The 25,109-nt window shown below is 35.3% G+C and overlaps 1 protein-coding gene across 1 annotated transcript in view; it reads right to left on the bottom strand.

The window, feature by feature from the left end:
• Positions 1–24,397, bottom strand: part of LOC150103744 (uncharacterized) — a 342,969-nt gene extending 318,572 nt beyond the window's left edge. Inside the window, exons 1-2 of the mRNA XM_090396790.1 lie at positions 24,315–24,397; positions 3,167–3,239 (exon numbers count right to left, since the gene is read on the bottom strand). Of these exons, the coding sequence (XP_090252916.1) occupies positions 3,167–3,239; positions 24,315–24,397 (156 nt within the window). The remainder of the gene's footprint in view (positions 1–3,166; positions 3,240–24,314) is intronic.
• Between the last annotated feature and the right edge of the window lie 712 nt (positions 24,398–25,109).

Below are 25,109 nucleotides of genomic sequence, written 5' to 3'. Positions count from 1 at the left end.
TGCCCAAATAACAAGTGTTAAAAAAAAACGAGTTTGTCTGGGGTAACTGTAGCACGACATGTCGAAGAACTTGCCAATGACATTGAAGGAACTTTAAAAAAACAGTTGTCTGAATTTATGTCATATTCACTTGCTTTAGATGAGAGCACAGATGTGAAGGGATACAGCACGACAGGCTATCTTTGTACGTGGCATTGATCAACAATTCAATGTGACAGAAGAACTGCTAGAATATCATTGCCCTTCATCATTCCCTTCATAGGTATGAAGGAAATGATGAAGGGCAATGATATTCTTGAAGCCACCAAGAAAATGCTCTAGCATTTCGACCTCAGCTTAACCAACCTTGAAGGTGTGGTAACTGATGGTGTCCCTGCTGTGGTGGGAAAGAACGAACGGTTTGTTGTGCTGCTACGAAAGAACCGGAACTAAAAGGAAAAGAACAGATGTGAAGGGATATAGCACAACAGGCTATCTTTGTACGTGGCATTGATTAACAATTCAATGTGAGAAGAATCTAGCGTTCATACCTATGCAGGGAATGACGAAGGGCAATGATATTCTTGAAGCCACCAAGAAAACGCTCCAGCATTTCGACCTCAGCTTAACCAACCTTGAAGGTGTGGTAACTGATGGTGTCCCTGCTGTGGTGGGAAAGAACGAACGGTTTGTTGTGCTGCTACGAAAGAACCGGAACTAAAAGGAAAAGAACAGATGTGAAGGGATATAGCACAACAGGCTATCTTTGTACGTGGCATTGATTAACAATTCAATGTGAGAAGAATCTAGCGTTCATACCTATGCAGGGAATGACGAAGGGCAATGATATTCTTGAAGCCACCAAGAAAACGCTCCAGCATTTCGACCTTAGCTTAACCAACCTTGAAGGTGTGGTAACTGATGGTGTCCCTGCTGTGATGAGAAAGAACGAAGGGTTTGTTGTGCTGCTATGAAAGAACCGGAACTAAAAGGAAAAGAACAGATGTGAAGGGATATAGCACAACAGGCTATCTTTGTACGTGGCATTGATTAACAATTCAATGTGACAGAAGAATCTAGCGTTCATACCTATGCAGGGAATGACGAAGGGCAATGATATTCTTGAAGCCACCAAGAAAACGCTCCAGCATTTCGACCTCAGCTTAACCAACCTTGAAGGTGTGGTAACTGATGGTGTCCCTGCTGTGGTGAGAAAGAACGAAGGGTTTGTTGCGCTGCTACGGAAAGAACCGGAACTAAAAGGAAAAGATTTCATCCATTACTACTGTTTAATCCACCAGGAGAATTGTGACGAAAACTACTGGATTTCAGAATGTCATGAAAATTATTGTGACTGTCGTCAACAATATTAAGGCAAGAGGATTGAATCATCGTCAATTCCAAGAGTTTTTGACCCAAGAGTGCGAAGCAGATCACCGCGATGTGGTTTATCATAGTGATGTGCATTGGTTGAGCAGAGGGAAGGTTCTTAAGAGTCTTTGACTTAAGGAGCAAAATACAGCAGTTCTTGCAAACCAAGGAGAATCCGATTGTGGAATTTAATAATCCGAAGTGGATGACAGACTTTGCTTTGTGACCGACATCTCATTGCATATGAATGACCTAAATATGTGGCTACAATCCAAAGATCAACTGGTGCACACTTTGTTTGATCACATCAAATCTTTTGTGGCCAAGCTCAAACTTTGAGAGGCACAACTTGCAAAAAAAAAGACAACTCATTTTCAGCTTCTCGTTGAGTCTAATTCGTCTCTTGATGAATATACCACAAAATTAGCTGTATTGCGAAGTGAGTTTGAAGAGAGATTTAGTGATTTTTGTAACCAATAGTCTTCTTTAGATTTAGATTTATTTTCAATGCCATTCAGTGTCAATGCTGCTGAAATGCCAAGCTCAGTACAAATGGAGCTGCTTGAACTCTAATACAACTCTTCTTTGAGAGAAAAAGTATTCAATGTGCCCTTGCTTATATTTTACAAAGACATTTCTGAGGACACATTCCCTAATCTTTGCCGGCATGCTTTGACCATGTGTGCTTTGTTAGTAAGCACATATTAATGTGAGCAGTTCTTCTCCAGAATGAACATGTGAGGTCCAAGACAAGAACTCAGATTACGGACCAACATCTCGAGAATACTCTGTGCATAGTGACTTCCAACTTTGATGCCAACATCAACAAACTGGTCAAGGAAAAACATTGTCAAGTTGCCCATTGACACTGTAAAAAATGAATGCTTTCTTTATTAAATTATCTTTTTTCAAGTATTGATTGTATTTACCTATCATGAACCTGACTCCTACCTATGCTCTTATAGGTGAGTTTGTTTATTTTTATAGGATTTTATGTAAAGTATCAAATGCACAGCGTTCCTTTCAATCTGGAAAGCATCTTGCAATTCTTAATACTGCAATATAGCTTAGTGGCCCCCGGGATTCATTGAAATTTTTAATGCAGCCGCTGTCTGAAAGGTTGAAGATCCCTGATGTACTTTTTTTTAAGTATGTACCGTATTTTCCGGTGTATAAGACGCACTTTTTTACCTTAAAAATTCATCTTAAAAATGGGATGCATCTTATTATGAAGTAAAGATTGTTCCCTCTTTTCAAAGTCATACGCACTCCCTTTTATGTTCCAAGATCTTTGTAGGCATTTAATGTTGCAATCATTTTTCTTTTTCTTTTTTAAACTGGATTTTGTAAAATATTCCACCAATATAACTGAAAAGAAATGTTTATTCATATTTTATAGAGATATCTGTGATGTTTCTAATATTTTGTATTAGATCTACAGCTCATTAATATTTTATCAACACTTACTGCTAATGCTAAATTTTTTCTACTGTAGAAATGAAATGTTTCAAAAGGTTAAATAGCCACAAACTATCTAAAGAATGAGTTGTTCTAAATTTTAACACACACATGAATTGTTTAATATATCAATGCATTTAAATTTTTTATATATTATAATTTAATATTTTATAATTTTTAAATTTCGTTAAAACTACTGGATGCCAGAATACACACATACCTGAAGTTCACGTGAAAGTTATTAAAGAAAAATTACTAAATGACTGAATAACTAAATCACATTGGAACTTAATTAAATTACATCTCACTAATATGCTAACAATTGAATTATAGCAAGATATTTTATTTCATACCTTACCTGTTGAAGCTGTGGATGTCTAAGCCGAGGATCTTCCCATGTTGTTGTATGTTCAACATGATTGATAAAGTAACTAAAATAAAATATTTTAGTTTAAATACAAAACACTGACAAGATAATTTGATCACATCAAAGTAGCTAGGAAAGATGTGTTCAACATATGCTGATTAATATTTTATTCCAACTAATCATTTAAAAAATGCTAATATCTAAGTTTTTCATTTATTTCTTTTATTTTATGGTAAAGCAGTAGGAGATTCTTACACATAAGTATTAAATGTTTATTTAATGCTTTTGTTTTATTATAACTGGAAGCAGTAAACAGTTAATAGGAAAACTTTGGGCATCAAGATCAATTTTTAAAAATTTTAAAGCATGCTTTAAATTTGTCTATGCCCAAAGATATTTCCATACATGGTTAAAGACAACATGCAAGAAATATCTTGCATCACACGTGATAAAATTCTTCCCTATGGATTTACTGAAAACTGCTTTATGAGACTAATCAACATTTTCACATAATACTCAAGGGTTGTACAGGTTGTACTACACTGAGTCCATTACTAGTCTCAATCCAACAGCTTTCTTCCAATTAGTCTATTGCCTGTCAGACTTTCAATATGGTCAATTCTTAATTTTTATCTTCAAGGCAACCTAAATTGCATCCATCTATTGTGCAGCTAATGCTATCTAAATGTGAACTCATCCAATGACTTAGGATAACTGATGCACATAATCATGGGTGACAAGAGTCATAAAGCACTGGCAGTTTCTCTGCTTACTACTACCCCTAAAACAAATAGTAACTGATATAGAAGTATAGACAAATTATTTTTTTTCTTTACTTAATGGTAATTCTTGTTGTTCAACCTAAAGTACACTAGTACTTTAAGTTTTCTCTGTTCTCAGTTTTCCGTCCATCCATAGTAATAGTGCACTGTGGATGACCAAAGTTCAATTCCCATCTAGGATGCGAAGGATCATTAGAAGGAAGGCAAGTTTAGCTTTAGCCAATCTCATACAGAGTTAGCAAGATTGTATTGGGGTAATTACATGACAAAGATCTGTCACCCTTCTCTTAGTTGAATATGGGATAGATACCACAAAAACCTCAAACCTGCATTTTTTTTTTATCCAGTTTGGACAAGATTTTATTCATTGGGGTGGGAAATCAAAGGGGACAGTGAATGTTGTTTGGAATGATAGGAGGATACCAATACTGTCTACAGAAGAATTAAAAGAAAATAGAAGGCCAAGAGGTTTTTTCCTGTGGATAATGATGCTAGAAGAAGATGTAAAGAATTGATTCTGGCTAAAAAGGAAGGTAAGGAATCTCTGTTATGAGGCCACACTGAAAAGATGTCGTCTATATATCTCACCCAAAAGGATGGTTGAGGGAATATAGATGAAAACAGGATGTCTTCTAGATGTTCCAAATAAAAGTTGGCTAAAGCAGGTGAAAGTGGACTTCCCATGGCTTCCTTCCACTTGGTTGTAGAATTTGTTTTGACACAAGAAATATCCAGAGTGCATCACAAAATCAAATAATTTTATAATATCTTGTGGGAAGATGTCAGCGAGTAATTGTAAAGTCTCTTTGAGAGGTACATTAGTATATAGAGATTCTACATCAAAGCTCACCATAAGATCAGTAAGTTGTAATGAGATATTTTTTAATTTATTTAGGATATCTGAAGAGTTTTTCAAAAAAGAGCATGATTTGCCTATATGTGATTTCAATAATTTTGCTAAATATTTGGCTATGTGATAAGTAGGTGAATCAATACAGTCCACTATAGGACGAAGAGGAAGATCTGTCTTGTGGATTTTAGGTAGACCATAAAATCTAGGAGGTGTTGCAAAATGTGTTTTTAGCCTTTCTATCATGTCTGCATCCAAATTTAATTTCCTCCTTCAAACATATCTGACATATCACATGAAATTAAATGGCTTCTCTGAAAAAAGTACACAACATCTGTTCAATTCCTACAATCCAATCCAGAACAACAAAGAATCAATACATCGAGTTCCAATTCCATATGTTTTCGGGATTTCAGAACCAATTTCAAGAATTCTGAAGAAATATTATTTAACAGCCACTTATATACCTATTAACAAAATATCCACTATTTCCCCTCTGCTAAAGAAAACGCTCAACTACGTCTCTGCCTAATGTGTATATCAAGTTTCTTGTAACTGAAAGCTGTCCTATTTTGGACAAACAGGACGCTCTATAGAAAAAAGAATTCAAGAACATCAATCATACATTCTGCACAACAAATCCAATAAGTCTGGATTGGCTCAGCACGGGATAGAGACAAGCCATAACATACCTTGGTCCAAGACTCGCCTTCTACACAGATGTCACTATAAATTTGAATGCCTAATCAAAGAGAGTGCTGAGGCCTTACTTCAACTTGAATCGAAATGACTGTATATCCTTATAATGACTGTATAACACATTATTTATTTTAATTGAGACTTTTAAATCCTACATTAGTCTATTGTTATTTATAAAATAGGGGACTCTGCCCCCCCCCCCCACGACACCTATGGTGCCGAATATATATTAGTTTCTACATATTCGGCTATGAAATAACGTTGGATTCAATATCCACTTAATTTGTACCATCATGTATTATATCTGCAGTGTTTTTTCTTTATGTTTTATTGCTTGTTTGCCGAGGTCTGGAGAGTCATTTTGCTTGTTATCATAGAATTTATGCTTATAAGAAATAACTAAAACTGTTCAAACGACTCTTGATAACTTCTTTTGATAAAAAAATTGCAGTAAATAATGTAGGTACAAGTATTTATTAAACATTTACTTTGTATTCATTTTTTATCTTTCCTAAAATAGTACCATACAAAAGAATTATTAATACAGTAATCGATCATGGACGCATTGTAATTTTTACCATTGATTATTAGATTTGATTAACGTGATTTTGATACACACGGTAACATCGAGGGATTAATTAACCGCATTAACCGAGGGATACCTGTATAACAAACTATTCTTAATTAGGATTCTGATAAAATGAAGTTAACCCTTCACTGATTTAAAAAAAAAAAAAACCATCCAATCTCATTTCTTGCAAAAAAAAAAATTAATTAAATAAACTTTTTCGTCCACTCTTAATTTGAATAATTTTCAAATGTCTAGGCAAGATGAGATTTTCATTTCTGGAATAACTAAAATCATCTCTCAATGATACCACAAATATTGCCTACTCAGTATCCAAGAAAGTGATGTTTTCTTTCACTTTAGCTATTACTTTACTTTTTTTGAACTACTTTTTTTTTTTTTTAGCAGCGTGTTCAAGGGGGCCAGTTTGTCTGAGGGATGAAAAACTCGAGTTCCCAGGAGAGAAAACCCTCTACCTCCATATGAGACCAGCTAACTCATCTTCAGTTCAAAAGAGACCAGATAAAGGTTCCTCAGGTCATTGACGGAAATCGAACCCAGGTCTTTCCGACCAAAGGGCTTCATCTATACCAACTGAGCTATGGAGGCTCTTTGCAAAACCACTGAATACTTGTTATAATTAGGAGCAGTGCCGGTGGTAGGGTATTTGCCGCCCGCATGCAATTTCTATCTAAGCACCCATGTAACGATCCAGGCATGTGTGGTTCTTTTACAATAATAAAAATTTAAATTATTTGAAATTTCTTAAATAAATTTTGACAGAACAGCCACATGTTGGTTCGCTAAATGTAACGAACCGGGGTGTTGACTAGGCAGGATAATCATTAAAAACCTGAATATTCAAAAAATTCTCGAAAGTTAAAGCAAATTTTGATAAAGCCACTTCACTTTAATCGTTGAATATAATGATACAGGGATTATAGACTTCTCACCGACCTGAATCGCTAACAAAATTAAAATGAATTTTAATTAAAGTTAAAATTTATTTGAACTAAAGTTTAAAAAATTCTTGCATTTTACAAGTTACTAAATTCTTAGTAACTTATAAAAATTATTAAAATATTTTTACAAGTGGAATTATCTTTTAGAAAAATAAAAGAAACTCAAGATAGATGAGAAAATAAGAAAATAATTCAAAAATAATTTCAACATTTAATATAAGTATTCAAAAAATAGCATCTTTACAGAATAACAGAAAATAAATTAAATTATATAAACATACTTGAAATTTTTTAAATTAAAATTTTAGGGTTTTTGATTTCATATTCACAAAATTAGAAATAATGGTCTTAACGTCTAATTCTGCACATATATCATTTTCAATAGCTATTAACTCCAAACTAACAAGCCTTTTTTGAGGCATACTTGTTCTTAAGTAGGTTTTAATCAATTTCAACTTGGAAAAGGAACGTTCACCACTCGCTACACTGACAGGTAAGGTTAATAGTATTCTTAAAGCAACTGAAAAATTAGGGAAAGATAAATTATTGGACACAATAAAATTAAGAATATTGAAAGGGTTTAGAATATTTAAAATATCCTTCCGAAAAATATCCCGGAAAGCACATAACTTGTCATATAGTTCTACTGCATTTACGTCTTTATTGTCACCGCTTCAAGGAAATCTCTAAATTGTCACAATTTTTACGTAAATCTTCCTTATTAATTTGTAGTAATCTATACAAGAAATTGAAATTATCATATGTTTTTACTTGTTCAAAACATTCTATTAATGAACACATTGCAACGTCTAGAAGTGCATAAAACACGTTCACTCTAAATTTATCTTCTGGCGATTGTGGTGTTTCGTCATGATGATCGTAGTCACATTGTCATGTCTTCTTTCGTCGTCCAATTTCTGTACCAGTTTTAAATTCTTGTTCTCCATCCACCTCTTCACTTAGTTCTTTTGCCGTTTTAAGAACTTCTTTAAAATTTGTATCCGATCGATACTCTTGTAAGAATATTTTTAAGTTTTCGATAGATTCTAAAGCAAGTGTAATGTTCATATTTTTGTCTTGAAACATTTTACTCACAGGGTTTATTCTGTTAAGTAAATCATGCCGTTATAAATTTGTTTTGTAGTCCTTTATTTTAACACATGTTTGTGCGTCATGACGAGTTTCTTTATTCAAATTTTCATTATTTAAAATTTCAAAGTGCATCGTAAATTTCTCCTAACTGATATCGTAGAGGGTGGATTGCATTAATTTTACTTTCCCATCGCTTTTCTAATGGCTGTTTCAATGTTAAATTTTTTTAAGAACTTTAAAAGGATTGCCCAACATTTGTGAGAGAATGAAAAGAAATTGTATGTTTCTTGAATAATTGCAAAGAAACTAATTGTATCTGCATTCACTTTGGCTGCATCGTTAATGATTACATTTAGAGTATGAGCAGCACATGGCAGGTAAAAAGCTCGAGGATTTTGGTTCAAAAGCCAGTTTGGGAAGCAATATTTTTTCCCTTACATATATTTTTCAATATTTTCCTTTCAATATTTTGCCCCATTGTCATACCATTGACCTCGCATGTCTTCAATGGGAATGTTCCGTTTTTCCAGTTGTTCCATTCAGGGGCGTGGAGGCCATATGTGCAATGCACACAGGCACCAGGATAGTAAAGGCACCAAAGAGGAGGAAATACTTAAAAAAAACGTTTTTTAAGTGATTTTTTTATTCGAGGGGGGGGGGGGATAGGCGCCAACTAAAGTTTTGCACAGAGGCGCTGGACACTACTGCGTGCTGCTCGGTAAAGGGGCACCAACTAAAGTTTTGCATGCAGGTGCGCCCCTGGTTCCATTTTTGTTGCACATAAACCACATCCTGTGGAATCTGGTATATCTGCAAAACCTAAAAGGTTTTCCCTGATCTTGACAATTCCATTGTCACAGGAAACAAAGCGAATAATAATGGTCATTTGTTCTGTTTTACTTGCATCAGTTGTGAGGTCTAAAATTATGAAATATTTAGATTTTCAAAATGATAATAAAATTGTATCCCTGATTGCGTTAAGTTTCCAATATTTCATTTTGAATGTCTTTACTCAAATGGTGTACTCTATTGTTTCGTTGTAGGACCCTTTCAATATGATTTTCTATAATGGGATCAAACTTCGCAAACAGTTCGACTAATTTTAAAAAATTGCCGTTATTCCTTTGGTATAATTTATCAGATGATTCGCGAAAAGCTAACTTTTGCTACCAAGGAATTTTATAATTCCAATCAAGTGTTCTAAAACACTCGTCCATTGTTTCTTTTCCATTACATAAATGCTTTGAGTCTGGCAAGCAATAGTAGTTTTGTTTTTTAAAATTTTATCAAGTTCCTTTTATTTTAAGAAATTTTTCATGTGAGTCAAACTAGTCTCATGTCTATGCAAAGTTGTACTTACATTTCTCCAATCGTTATAACCTTCTACAAGACTACTTGATTCAATAGGTGTGAAAAGTTAGCAACAAAAGCAAAAAACAGAATTTAAAGTTTCGGAATAAATGAGCCATGTTCTAGGCACGAGCTCCCCATTTTCCATTTTTCTATTATAACGTGTAGCCAAATTTACGACCATACGTATCTCTGGGATATATTATATTTTTCTTTTGGACAGGCCCCATTTCAATTAAAACAACTCACAATTTTTCATCGATATTTCCCCATTCAATGGATCTTCTAAATTTACAGACTAACAATGTGTTAGTTTCATGGTCAACTACAACTAAATCTTCTCCTAACTGTTTTTCACTTAAATCATGTCTTGTTCAATAGTTGCAATAGTACTTTCATGAAAACTGGACGATGTGCACGATTCTTCAACTCTGATTTCCAATGTATCGATTATTATTATTATTAAACAAGACCTCATGGAGTCAAAGACTCATCTAGGAGGTCCTTTTATCTCACACACATCTCATCATACCGGTCCTTAAACACATTCAAACTCCTTGCAGACACCACACTCTCAGGCAAGGCATTCCAATCATTCACAACTCTGCATGAAAAAAACCTGCCTCTCACTCCCCTACTCACACCCTCTTTATACAGTTTCCAGGTATGACCTCTGGTTCTCCCCTGATCTCCCACTATTCTCTGTAGAACTTCTCCACCATTGATCCTATAACAACCCCTTACCAACTTGTAGGTCTCTATCATATCTCCCCTCTTCCTTCTCTCCACTAGACTCTGCAAATTACATCTTTTCAATCTTTCCTCATACTCGACATTCCAGAGGTCAGAAACTACCTTAGTCAGTCGCCTTTGGACCCTTTCCAACATCTCTTCATCCTTCTGAAAACCAGGTGACCAAATCTGGGCACAATAGTCCATGTGTGGCCTAATCAAAGCCTTATACAATGGAACAAGAATCTCCCTACTTCTACACGTCAGTGTCCTCCTCATCATTCCCAGAAGTCTTTGTGTTGTCTTCACAATTTTGGCGATGTGTCCCCTAAATTTTAGATCCTTATCCACTATCACTCCCAGATCTCTTATTTCCTCTACTTCCAACAATATATTCTCACCAAGCATAAATTCTGCATCCCATCTTTGTTTTCCAAATTTTAAAACCTTACATTTTGCAACATTGAACTCACATCCCCATTTGCTTGCCCAATCACTCAATTTATTCAAGTCTTCTTGCAAGGCCACAACATCTTCACTACTCTTTATGGTTCGTCCCAACTTTGCATCATCTGCAAACAACTGAATATCTCCATCCAAATCTTTGCCAATATCATTGATATACAAGTTAAATAGTAATGGCCCTAAAACAGATCCCTGAGGCACTCCACTAGCGACTTTCCTTTTCCTGGATATTGCACCCCCATACACAACTTGTTGATACCTATCAGATAGCCAGTCTCCAATCCAATGCACTAATCTAATATCCAACCAAATCTGTTCTAGTTTGACTGTCAACTTATCATGAGGTACTCTATCAAAAGCTTTTGCAAAATCCAAGTATATTACTGTGTATCCTTCTCCTCTGTCCAAGGAAGCAGTCACTTTATTGTAATAAGTAAGTAGATTACTAAAACACGACCTCCCTTTAGCAAATTCATGCTGTCCATCAAAGATTATACCATTGTTGTCAACCCAACTCTGGATCCTAGTTCTCACAAGCTTCTCCAACAACTTAACCACAACACCTGACACACACATAGGCCTATAGTTTGATGCTTGAGTTCGATCACCTCCTTTATGAAGTGGCACAATCTTGCCCTCCTTCCACTCTTTAGGGACTTGACCAAGTGCAAGACTCGTATTAAAAAAATATGTCAAGGCAGGTGTCAACTCTCTGGCACATTCCTTCAGAATATGCGGTGATATATTATCAATTCCCAAAGCCTTATTTACATCTAGTTTACTCAACTCCCCAAACACCTCTTGCTCACTTACAGTCATTCTCTCCTCCCCATCATCAACTGCTCTTAATCTCTCCATGAAGTCACATTCACAAGATTGAAAGATCTTTATGAACTGCTCATTAAGTATCTCCACCACACATTCTGCAACAGCTGCCTTTATACCATTTCCTCCAATCAATGTCATCCTTCCATAATCATTCTTTCTTTTGCTGGCTACATATCGAAAGAACTCCCTAGGATTCTTTTTAGCTTCATTAGCTAACTGCTGTTCATACCTCTCTTTAGCTACTCTCACCAACCAAGTCACTCTCTTTGCCTGGTCTTTGTAGAACTCATGAAATTGGTTACTTCCACTTCTCTTATGCTGCCTCCACAATGCCCTTTTTCTCTGTATTGCATGCTTAATCTCTTTATTCATCCATCTCACACCTAACTTATTTAACCTTCTCACCCGTGGTATACATTTAGACATTGCATCCACTAAATATTTTTTGAAAATCCCCCAAGCTGCATTGATCTCTTTTCCAGCTAACTCCTCATTCCATGCTACACCTGCAAGCTGTCTCCTGAGCTCTTCATAATCACCCCCCTTGTAGTTCCACATATACCCTTTTTTCACAGGGGTCCTCGCACTGCTGGCAACCACCCAAGTAATCACCTCATGGTCACTTTCACCAATTGGTGGATGATTTGATACCTCATTGATAATTACATCCTCCGATGAGATGACCAAATCCAAGACCCTTAATCCTCTTGTTCCCCCTGTTACATACTGTCTGATGTAGTTATCCCTCAAAAACTCAAGAAACTCATTTTCTTTACTTCCAGTTGCTATCTCTTCATTCCAGTCTATATTGCCATAATTAAAATCACCCATAATGATCACCCTTTTCTTATTTGCTTGGCTTATTTGACTATACATTTCACTATCACCACCATCCACATTACCAGGTCTATAACAACATCCCACCAAGTATTTGATTCTATTCACCTCTATCTCACACCATACTGCCTCAAAACCACTGGCCCCATTTCCCTCTTGCATCTCTACCTTGCATGGACATAACTTTTTCTCTATCATCAATAGCACTCCCCCTCCCTTTTTACCCCTTCTATCCTCACGAAACACATCATACCTTTCCATCTCTATTCCTGTCAGGATGTCATCCTCATCTAACCATGTCTCACTTATTCCGACAATCTCTGGGTGCACAGACGCAATTAGTGCAACCATTTCATCCGCCTTGTTTCTTATACTTCTAGCATTGGTATACAAACACAACAACTCATTTCTGGATCTACAGCTAGTTCCACTGATACCACTCACTCGATGTGATCTCTCCATGCTGGACTGGGGCCATTTCCCTTTCTGCTTCTTCATTTTAGAACCCTTTGCAATTCCATCTGTTTCCTTTTGATCTCTGATCATCCCATTAGTTTCCTGCCTACACATTCTCTCACCTCCTCTTGGAGCATCCACCTTTCTCACGCTGTGTATCCCTGTCCACCCTGAGCCTCGCCGTTTCCCTGCTTCTCTTGCACACCCATTCTCTCATTTTCTATACTCATACCACTCACTTCCATCATGATTTATTCCATCATGCCATCATGATTTATTTTAATAGTTTTGACCTGAATTCTCTTAATTTCATTCCGCATCCATTTCATTTCTTGCTTCATCCAATCCAATTCACCTTCTGAACCTCGCGACACATTCACTCTATCATTAAATCTTTCTAACTTTCTAATCTCGACCCCCTCTTCTCACTTTCCCTCTCATTCATCCTTCTTTGTTTCCGTACTTTCGGTCCAACATACGTCCAACTTTCACTATCATTCTTCTCACTTTCACTCTCACATATCTTTCTTTGTTTCCGTACTTTCGGACTAACATGCGTCCAACTTTCGCTATCATTTTTCTCACTTTTACTGTCATTCATCTTTCTTTGGTTCAGTACTTTCGTTCCAACATGCGTCCAACTTTCGCCATCAGTCATTCTTTTTTCGCTATCATTCATTCTTTCGATTTTTTTTACTTGCGATTTCTGCACCACGCCATTTCTACTTTCATTCGTTCTCTCAATTTCGTTTCTTTCCGCCTCACTTTCGTCCCTTTTAACATCCGTTACGGTTGTCAAATCGCTCTTTTTCTTTTTTCCTGATTTTTTAACATTTTTTCGCCTGTCTTTCTCGCCATCCATCTCTTTCAAACGTGCACTCGCGACACAATCGGTACTAGCACTTTCTGTCATCAACTTCATATTCGCATTCATCAATTCCTCGTTCAGGTCACATTTCGCACACACCCTTCTTCCATCCGCACTAAACATCCACAAATCATTTATGTAGTCGAAGGAATACATATAACAGACCTCACACTTAACGAACCGACTGAAATCCAAATTAAAATCATGGAATGACAATGCCGCCGCCATTTTTTTTTTTTTTCTCTGCAGGTTACTAGGTCTAATATTAACGTTTTCGTATTTAGTTTAAGCAAGAAAAAAAACCCCACACTAATAATATCGGTAGCGTACAACTTAGCGTACAACGCTCTTACTTAAACAATTACGCATATATACTTAATTATTCCTAGTAAAACTTATCTGAATCAGGAGCTCTTCAAAACACGTTCATAGCGCTTGACCCACTAGCGCCCCCTCTTAATATTCTGATTATTCTGAAAATCTGAAAAATTCTGATTACAATCTGCATCAGAATATTTTAATATTTTAACAAATTTATTAAGAGCCCCAGTTTGTTTCTTAATATCTGCTTCTTTCACAGCATGACGCTTATGATTTTGTGCACCGGATAAAGTATTTTTTAATTTTTGATTCCATTTCTATTTTATACCCACAAGAAATTATTACACAACATGACACAGAGATGAAATAATAGTCCGCACTGCGCTACTGTCAGTAGCCTACTGATATGTGTACCATATGACTGGTTAACTAGCAACAAATGTTTTGTACAAAAATTCGTTTCTGCACATAAAAACTGTTCACCGTTTCACTTTAGATAGACTGCAGTAGACACAACATTCTTCTGGCAAGCATTTAGCATGCTCTCGCTGCAAAATTGTAAACAGCCAGCTGATCAAAGAGGCAGCAATATACAATTTTTTTAAATTTTTTATTTGGTGTATCCAGCCTTATTTATTTTAATACTGATCATTCTAAGAATTTTTTGTTTTTATGATAAAAATTTTGTTTCTTAAAAATGAACTTATGAACCGTGCCCCGGTGGTGGCGTCCCCCTTCGTAGCAGCACCTGCATGCATCGCATGCCCACTTCCGCTGGCCCTGATTAGGAGGTAGTGTCCAGGCAAACTTATTAAAAATGCCTGACATAATACAGAACTTTGATTAATGGCCCATCTCTCAATGATTCACTTTTCAGTGTCAGGCAAAGAAACTAGACTGCAGGACTCATTCAAAAGTTATATCGGAAGGAAGGAATTTTTCTTTAGTAAGGGAATTATTTCATCGAAAGATGTTGGCAGAAAGGGAAAAAACATAATAAATGACTAAAATATCATTGGTGTGGAATATAGTGTTTCTTGTTTTACTGTTGAAGACTTAAATGTTTTGATATAAGAATGATTCATATTGATTAAATTTTCAAAGCATACAACCACAGTTAGCTAAATTGCTAAATTTAGCAATTTAGCTAAATGTAATACAACCAGTAATTTTGGAAAACTAGAATTTATATATATATATATATATATATATATATATATATATATATACAGTAAAACCCCAAAGTTACATGGTAGGTGGGACCAACAAAAAGCATGTAAGTCGAATTCGCGTAACTCGGGGTATAATTTTGCATATAATTTATATATACAAACATACAATTGAGACCAAAGGTTTACAAAAACACCTATTTTTTTAAGAAATATAATCATAATTGTAGTTTTTCGTACATAAAAAAAAGAAAGTTATTTCGATGTCGATGGTTTCATAAAATCTAATAGATACGGCATAATGTCTTTTTCTTGTCACGCAAAATTTCTTCATAGCAAGCTAATGGTTTTTTTATTCCTTGCCTTGTGGCTACAATTCGTTCCTCATTAGAATCTATGTCCTCCAAAATCTGTAAACCATTCTTTTATGATTGTTCTTACTGTGGATTCCTGTAGATCGAACTTCTTTGCTAGCTCACAAATTTTCATTCCGCCTTCAAAATCCTTAATAATGTTGCGTTTTGTTTCCAAAGTCAATGTTTTTCTTTTCTTGCTAGCAGTAGAAGAATCGGACTTGCTTCTTTTGGATGACATCATTATTTTTTACGCGATAAAATTTTTATGAAGAACATAACATTAAACAATCGCAAGGTTTGTAAGACTATAAAAATTGTGTATGAATGGAGACCACGCGAAACACATCAGTGCTTGTTAACAGCATTTTTCACAGCGACATTGGCAAATGCGGCCGGCACCTGAAAGATATGACTAGTGGTGAGGCATGAAGCGGGACGGGAATACGTACATATAAGAAACCGTGTAACTCTGGATTCGCGTAACTCAGGGTTGTTTCCATGACAAGGCAATCCTTGTCAGCATCAGTAACACCTATCATTGGATTTCCTCTAACTTTTCTGAAAGCTCCTTTGTTCTTAATGTAATCACTTCTGGAAGGTTTCACATTTTTTAAAACATGAAGTGAATGCTGTCTAATTCTTAGAGAGAGCCAGCCAGGTTGGCTGAGTGGTTAGTATATCCGCTCTGCAGCCAAGAAGCTGCAGGTTCAAATCCCTCTAGAAGCATGGATGTTTGTGATTGTGCTATTGTTTACCATATGTACTGCTGCGTCCTGGTGCAGTATGACCCTTGATGTCTTTCTGTTAGAGACTTGCTTAATATGTCTTCTATTAACATAATGAACTGTTAAAGAGCTTAGTGCAGCATAAAAAAAAAAACACACACACATTTCAAAGATGCCAAGAAATTATATTCTTGGTTTAATCCTTTATTCAAATATTAGCAAACAAAGTTTGCATGTGAAATAACTTCACGAATGGGTGACTCATATATAGAGGCTAATGACTTCACATACTAAGATACTAAAGCAAGTGATGTGAAGTCATTAGCCTCTATATATGAGTTGCCCAGTCATGAAGTAACTTCATGAACAAAACTTTGTTCGCTAACATTTGGATAAAGAATTAAACCAAGAATATAATTTCTTGGCATCTTTAACACTTTGAGTCCTAGACCTACTAGGACCTAAAGAACCCTGTATCATGACCATTTTTAGCTCTATTTAAAAAATTGCTGCGCAGTACTTCTATGGAATATCCAAATAATTATTTTTTCTCTTTTAGTTAGCATCTTTGACAATTAATTGGAACAAAAATTTTATTTATACATGTGATATGGGCTCCAGAAACAGGTTGCAAGAAATCAAAGGTTTTGAAATAAATAAAAAGTAAATTTTTTATTAGTTTTTACTTATATTTACTTCTTTAGTGTTCAAAACTCAACAAAGTTCAGTCAAAATATTGCTTAGATATTACATAAATAATGAAAATTATAAATAAAATTTATCTGTGTTATTCTAATGATGAAAATATCATTTTACATAGGGATGGACATCACTATAATTATCCTGTATTGGCCACAAAAGTTGAGTGGTAAATTATTGAATTAGGCCATTCAATTTTTAAAATGTCACAATCTCGTGTGCAATTGCAAACACAACTCGCTGGACAGCCTTGAATTTGGTCACCCCCTCGTTCAAAGTTCTGTGTCACTGTCGCTTGACTCAGCGCTCGCATTTGTGGGGAGATTTGCTTCCTCTTGTTCTGGATCACTGTCTGCCCAATTCAGATCCTTCATTATCGAGTATTTCCTTGAGCATTTGTTCTAATTCGTGTTCACTCAAGAACTGTTTTATGTCCCTGATTTGGGCGGCACTAGGTCCTGATCTGTCCATGGTGACAGAGAAATTCAAACTGATCTCTCTCAGGTCACAAGAAGAGAGAGTTTTGAATCCCTTATATTGTTTAGATTGGAACAGCCACAGTTATGACGGCATGATGTAATACAAAGATGAACACGTGTAATCATACGTGATACAGCCAATGAGCAGGCATTACAATATACTAATTTAAATTCCCTTTTTTATTAATAAAAGTCAACCATCCTCATGGATAATGAAGCTGAAAGTTCAAATTTAACTACAGTACGTTTTCTCCTTTACCTCATCCACTGACTGAAAATGGGTGCCCTTCAATGTGAATTTCAACTTTGGAAAAAGGTAAAAGTCGCATGGAGCTAAGTCCAGCGAGTAAGGTGAATGGTCCAACACTGGGATCTTCTTATCAGCCAGATACTGCTTTACAGACAGTGCATTGTGGGCTGGAGCATTGTCCTGATGGAGAATCCAAGTGTTGTTCTTCCACAGATCAGGTCTTTTCATCCTCATTCGTTCTCTCAGCTTGGCCAGAACCTCACGGTAATAATGTTGGTTAACTTGTCTGACCCTCTAGTACCCATTCAACCATTACCAAGCCATTGATATCAAAAAAAACGATCAGCATTGCCTTCAGTTTTGACTTGCTCATTTTTGCTTTTTTCGTTCTTGGTGACGTGGGAGTTTTCCAGTGCATCGATTGTCTCTTTGTTTCTGGATCATACTGAAAAATCCACGTCTCATCACATGTGATGATCTTCTCCTGCAAGTCCAGCTCTGCTGTCAGCTGGACTTGCAGAAAAAAAATAATGTCAGCCTAGTGGTTGAGTGGTTAGCATGTCTGCTCTCCAGCAGACATGCTAACCACTTTCCAGCCAAGAGGCCGTGGGTTCGAATCCTGCCATGGTCATGGATGTTAGTGACTGTCCTACAAATTTTGTAAGGAAAAGGAATCTGTGACTGAACCACTTATTCTAGCAGAAGACATCATTGCCAAAAACCATGTAAAGTACAGCAGTGACCATACAGCATATATGGACGTCAAATGTGAAAATTTTAAATTTTGTTCATTGAATAATTCCACTATGTTCTTTACTGTGGCTGCTTCACCATCATTGACCAGTGCCGCCTTTCTGTAATTTACCTTCCTCTTGTAGCCAAATGGAAGAATGTGTTGATTTTGCATGGCCTGACTGAGTAACGGTCCTCTCATACTGTACTTTTTTTTTTTTTTTGACAAGCTGGAAACTTCATACCCAGCTTGTGACGTGCTCAGCTTTCACCTGATACATGTATCTGGTTACTTCTTATCTCATAACTCTTGCATAAGAATCTTATCCATACTGCCTATCTTATTTATAATGAGGTAGGCAGTATGGATACATGTCTATTTTGTGGCAAGGTGGGGGAGGGGGGGGATGTGCAAACCTTTTAACATTTTAATCAAGAAAATCACCACCTTTTCCCAATAAAACAAAAATAAACCCAAATTTAAGGAATTTCTGATGAACAGAATTACCACAGAAAGTGATTAAAGTGAAAGTTGAAATACCAAGTGAATGCCCAAGTTTTGAGGCATTCAGTGCACTACTGATATTTGTATAAGAACACAATTTTTGGCATAATGGCAAATAAAAAAAAAGTTTAGTTAACTTTAACGGTCTGATAGAACCAATTTCATTATTAAATATGCTACAAGAAATGTGATCCCATTATAAAAAAAATAGACTTTTTTTTATGTGAGTGATATTGAAAAAAAAAAATTTTTAAAAAAAGACTAAGAAAAGTTTCACACTAACAAAATCTGAAGGTTAGTTGTTTTCAGAAACATTTAAAAAAATAAATCCATATATATATATATATATATATATATATATATATATATATATATATATGTATGTGTGTGTGTGTGTGTGTGTGTGTGTGTGTGTGTGTGTGTGTGTGTGTGTGTGTGTGTGTGTGTGTGTGTATTCCTGAGCTTCTACTCTGCTGTTATGGTACATTTTAAAAATAGATATTTAATGACTGAAAACCGAGATAAAATATTAAGTTTTAATGAGAATAATACAACTAGTTTCAGCCTTCATCAGGTATCCACTAAAGGTAGAACACAATAATAAAAATTGAAGTTCAAAAAACTGATAATTACAGGCAAAAATGCAATACATAATTGACATAAAAAACATTGTATTTTTTAAGTTGTTCTATCCAACACGGCATTGTTTATTGCGTGCGTGCTTGTAAGTTCTTGTGAACGCCAGTATTGAACAACTGCAGCATGGGTATCAGGGATGTTGTAACTTAAATTGCTGTTCAAACATTCAGGATTAAGGAGGATTGCCCTGGATTCCACAATTTTCCTTTCAAACTCATCACTGCAGCGAAAAATGTTTTCGGATTTATCCTCCCAGCAAACTGAGTGACGTTGTAGATCATCATGAGGATTGTTTGTGAAAAGAACATGACTGGAGAGTGCGGATGCATGTGATCTTTTATAGGAGATGTCTCTCTTATGTTATTCTATACGTAGTTCAATAGATTTGTTAGTCTGTCCAAAATAAGGAATATTACAATCGCACCACAATTTGTATACACCTGGATATTTTAGGTTGTGATGATTAGGCTTTGGATGGCTTATAAGAGAATGGATTTTAGGAAGTGTAGTGAAAAACGTCCTGATGTTGTATTTTATAAGGACTTTAGCCAATTTATTGCAGACTGAACTAATGTATGGGATGAAGATGCTACCTTTAAAATTAGTACACTACCTAGGAGGATCCAGAAGAAATCATTTTTTCAGAATATCCATTTTGTTTCAAGCTAAGAGAAGGGTGATTAATTTCTTTTTGGAGCTCATCTGGTTCATTTAAAAGAGAACGTGCTCTGTGTCCTAAGGTAGAAATAGTTCCGAGTTTTTGTGGTGGAAAGTGATGAGATTGACAGTGCAGATATCTATTAGTATGAGTGGGTTTTCTGTATATAGAGATTTTAAATCTATCAGAGTATCGTGTAAGAATTACATCCAGGAACGGAAGGCAGTTATTTTGTTCTAGTTCGGCAGTGAATTTTATATTAGAATGCTGGTTGTTAAGACGATGAAAAAAATCCATGAGAGATGTGTGCCCGTGACTCCATATAATAAAAATGTCGTCAACATAACGCCTCCAAAGTTTTGGCTTAAGTGAGAAGGACGATATGGCTTTCGTTTCAAAATCTTCTAGGAAAATGTTTGCTAGAACCGGGGATAAAGGGTTGCCCATTACTAGGCCTTGGTTCTGTTTGTAAATGGAGTCCCTATATCTGAAGTAGCCAGACTGAATACAATGCTTTAATAAAGCAAATATCTTTTTAGGCAATTTGTCTTTTAGTAATGTTAATACCTCCTCAGTAGGGGCGTTAGTAAATAATGAGATAATGTCAAAACTTGCTATGATATCATTTTTGCTGATGGAAATATTTTTGATATGAGAAACGAAATCTGTGGTGTTTTTGATGAACAATGAAGATTTATTGGAGAAACACTTGAGGTATTCTGCAAGATGTTTAGAAAGTTTATAAGTAGGACCATCAATTCCTTCCACAATTGAGTGAAGAGGGGTGTTTCCTTGTGGATCTTTGGAACTCCATAAATGTGTGGTATAAGAGGGTGTAGAGAGTGTAAAGAAAGGCAAATATTGTGAGGAAGTTCACTTTATAGTCTTTAACAGATTGTTTGTGCGGTTTTGTAGTTCCCTTGTTGGATCAACCTGAAGAATTGAATATGTAATGTTGTCTTCAAGCAATTGAAGCATTTTATTGTGGTAATCTAAACCTTAAAAAAAAAAAAATGTTTAAAGTGGCAGAAGAAAACATTAATCAGGTACATGAATCATCAATATCAGTTTTAGTGATTTTTGAGACAAATACTGAAGTCATGAACTCTCCTTATCAAAAGAATTTAATATATATTATTGATATATATTATTAAAGTCCATGTGGGTAGCCTAGTAGCTTTGCGCTTCGCAACCATATGCCTGGGGAAGGAGTGTCCCAGGTTCAATTCCCGTCGGAGATGTGAGGAACTTGAGGATCTTACTCAGCCATAGCCAAGTTAGCTGGTCTTGGGCACGGGCAGTAGGGTTTTTTCTGTTTCAGTTTATCTGGCGTTTTTCATCCTGCAAGCAAGCAAACTGGCCCCGTGAACATATGCTTCTACAGCCAAACCCCCCCCCCCCAGCGGCAGACTAGGCGACAGGTCGGTTGGGAGTGGTATTAACAAGAAAGTCACATCCAAGTAACATGCGGATCCTGCATAGGAAGTGGGAATATCGCGTAGTGAAAAAAGAATTGACATAGGAAGTGGGAATATCGCGTAGTGAAAAAAGAATTGACATAGGAAGTGGGAATATCGCGTAGTGAAAAAAGAATTGACATAGGAAGTGGGAATAATGCGTAGTGAAAGAAGAATTGATATATATTATTAAACATAATTTAATAATTCTTCCGTGTTGCAAAAGTACTGCAATATATAGGGATGTAAAGAGAGAGACAAAAATTGTGGTCAACGAGTTAAATCTCACTGAGAGCTTGTCATACAGGACAAGCGATAAAACCACAGTTATGCCACTTCTATCAGATTAAATAAACCATTAGATTTTAGCCTAATTACAACAGAAAATCATCAGCTACATCATAAAGTTGAGCAAAAGTACAAAACAAACCTCATAAAAAGCATCTCATGTGTGTTAAAAAAAAACTAACCGAGTGCTGAAAAGGGAGGAAGCTGACTGCAATTTAAAGAAATCTACTTTAACATAACAATTATATTTCAAATTTGGTAGAAAGCAGTTTTGAACAATTCGACCTGAAGAGGAGCCTGCAGTGAAAGGTAGTCCACTCCTACCCCCCCCCCCCCCCATATCACAAATATCACTGAAATCAAGGTCAGTCACCAACATGTGGATGGAATTAATATGATTTTTTTTACACTGTAACAGAATCAGTGGTTGAATGATGCAAGTTGCAGAGATGTCTGCAAAGGATATAACACATCTCTCCCTAACCTGACAACTCCCTTCTCTTTGGTCTGATTCAAATGAATTTTAAGATCTTAATAACAGAAACAACTATATTCTAAATGTGGTTGAATAACCTGCAGATATGACTGCTCCCATCTATTTTTGTCTGATTAGGCTGAAATTACCATGGGAATATAAACAACATAAGCAATGAACATATTCCATATTTAGTCAAAACTGAATGACCTCTATATGAAATCAGCTAACCTTCAACGCATTTGCATCATTCTTCCAGCTGTTTTATAGAGGTGCTGTGGCTCATATGGCAGTCTAAAACAATTAATTTCACTACTGCACATAACTAGCCATTCAGCATGCATTCCATGCCTTTAAGCTTAATATACTGTGCAATAACAGTTTTCAATGACACATGGTATTTGAAAAAAAAAAAAAAAAAAAGACATATTTGTATAAGTTTAAATGCAAATTCTTAAGTAAATGCTAAGGAAATTTTGGATGCAACTCCAAGATCATCAATTTCATCACAGTTCAAATAAATGATATATGCATTGGAGGGTATACAAAAATGAATACCCTGGTGGAATAATTATTATTTTAGCTATATCACCTAATATTATGGTTGGATGATACAGAATAAAAAAAAAAATAATAATAATGTAGTTTCATATAATTATGTAGTATTAATCCTGTTTAATTTTCTACATGTTTTCAATATTGTTTGTTACTCTTTCATTATTCATCATTACTATAATGTGTGCTGAAACTAGCATAAGCTAAAGAGTAGATGTAATTTTCACCCAAAAATATTCGCTTGCACCTACCTACATAGTCTCCATAGATGGCACAATAGTGATATTCAGTGGTACTGACCTTGCCAAGCAGAAATGATTAGGTGAGCAATCTAGGATGGATGGATGTTATCTTATATCTAAAATTAGTTGTTACATATTATTATTATTTTGGTAACCTCCATGAAGTCAACAGACTCACTATGGACGCCCACTTAACTAGCAACATGTCTATCAAAATGAGCTTTGAATATTAATGCTATGTCTGAGGATGTATATTTGTGGTTTAAAAAAAAAAAATGGCGGATTCCAATGATTCTACAATAAACAACACAGTTGAGCAATTGATATCCTATCCTGATTTATGATATGTTCAGTTTCATAAGGGGATTAGAACGTTTTCTCATAAATGCAAGAGGATGGATGAGACAGAATTAACCAAAACAAAAGTATCAAACGGTTCATGGCGTCGCTCTGATGTAGGTGCCTAACACGTGTGAGTGATATACCTACAATTATGGCTATAGATGAATGCCTGCACGCTAATTGCTGCTTTGATTCTATATAGATGATTATTAAAATCTATTTCTTAATACTTGCAGGCAGATTAAAATTTGGCAACCTCGCACCTGACTACCGACAAATTGAACATCCCTGCCATAAGCAACGACGCTGTTCCCAACAATTTTGAAGTACTATCATGGCAAGTTGTAACACAACTTAATAGAAATAATACTGAATGTCACTTGTCAGTTCTCTTCCTTATTATAATTCATACAATTCGCCTGTAAGTTCCCTTAATTTATAATGCCGAATGTCAGTTCTCTTCCCTATTGTATTGCGTTGAAACATACTGGAAAGTTCGAAAAAAATCTCCGAATACCTCACATGTAAATCAGTAATAACGTACAATGGAAGGTGTTGATTTCCTAGTAAATAATAACAAACCCTATGGATATAGTCAAATACAATAACTTATGAGCAGTCTATTATGGGATTTTAATATTGATGAAAACGAGTCCATACTGAGAAACCATATCGCTGAATAACTTAACTGTCGTAAGGATATATCTTAGAGAAACAACGGACTAATTATTCTTATATTAAGACTGGAACACACTTACTATCTTCCAGTACGAGGATCGTATCTACATTCCCAACCCGGGGGTAAAGGCTCTTGCGAAGGTTGCGGATGCACTGCCGCCATTGTTCTTAATTCACAAACATTACAGACCAGCGACCCCCACACGCTTCCTCCATTTCAATGATGCTGATCAGTGATACAGCTAGTGATAAAAGGATGCAGAACCATGCCAAATATTAAAGGATATCCAGATTACCTCGACGCACACGGAGAAAAGTGTTTTGCTTGAATTCTGATGCAAGGATCATAATGTTATAATAAAAATAATAAATAAACACGGACACAAATTGTGTACGTTTATATAACTGTATACATATATACAATTCGATAAAAACTGTACACAATTGGTATATAATTATATACCAATATACTTATATAATTATATATACATATATACAATTCGATAAAAACTGTACACAATTGGTATATAATTATATACCAATATACTTATATAATTATATATAAGTATATAATTATATACCTGCTTATTGTATTGTGTTGGATATTGTACATTCCATTCATATATCTGTATACATGTATGCTATATAATAATTAAGACAAAAAAATTAAAAATCATTTAGAAAGAAACTGAAGAGCATTATATATATATATATATATATATATATATATATATATATATATATATATATATATATATATATATATATATATATATATATATATAAACATATATATATAGTAATTTTTTAAATAATTCAATTCAGATTTTAAGCTGACAAATTGTCACCGGTGTGACGATAATACAGATGTAAAT

The sequence above is a fragment of the Typopeltis vanoorti genome, chromosome 8 (assembly GCF_054136105.1).
Source record: "Typopeltis vanoorti isolate ZY-2024b chromosome 8, IOZ_Tvanoo_1.0, whole genome shotgun sequence".
Classification (NCBI taxonomy): domain Eukaryota; kingdom Metazoa; phylum Arthropoda; class Arachnida; order Uropygi; family Thelyphonidae; genus Typopeltis; species Typopeltis vanoorti.
The sequence above is the reverse complement of the archived record's forward strand: the minus strand, read 5'-3'. Positions and strand labels throughout refer to the sequence as shown.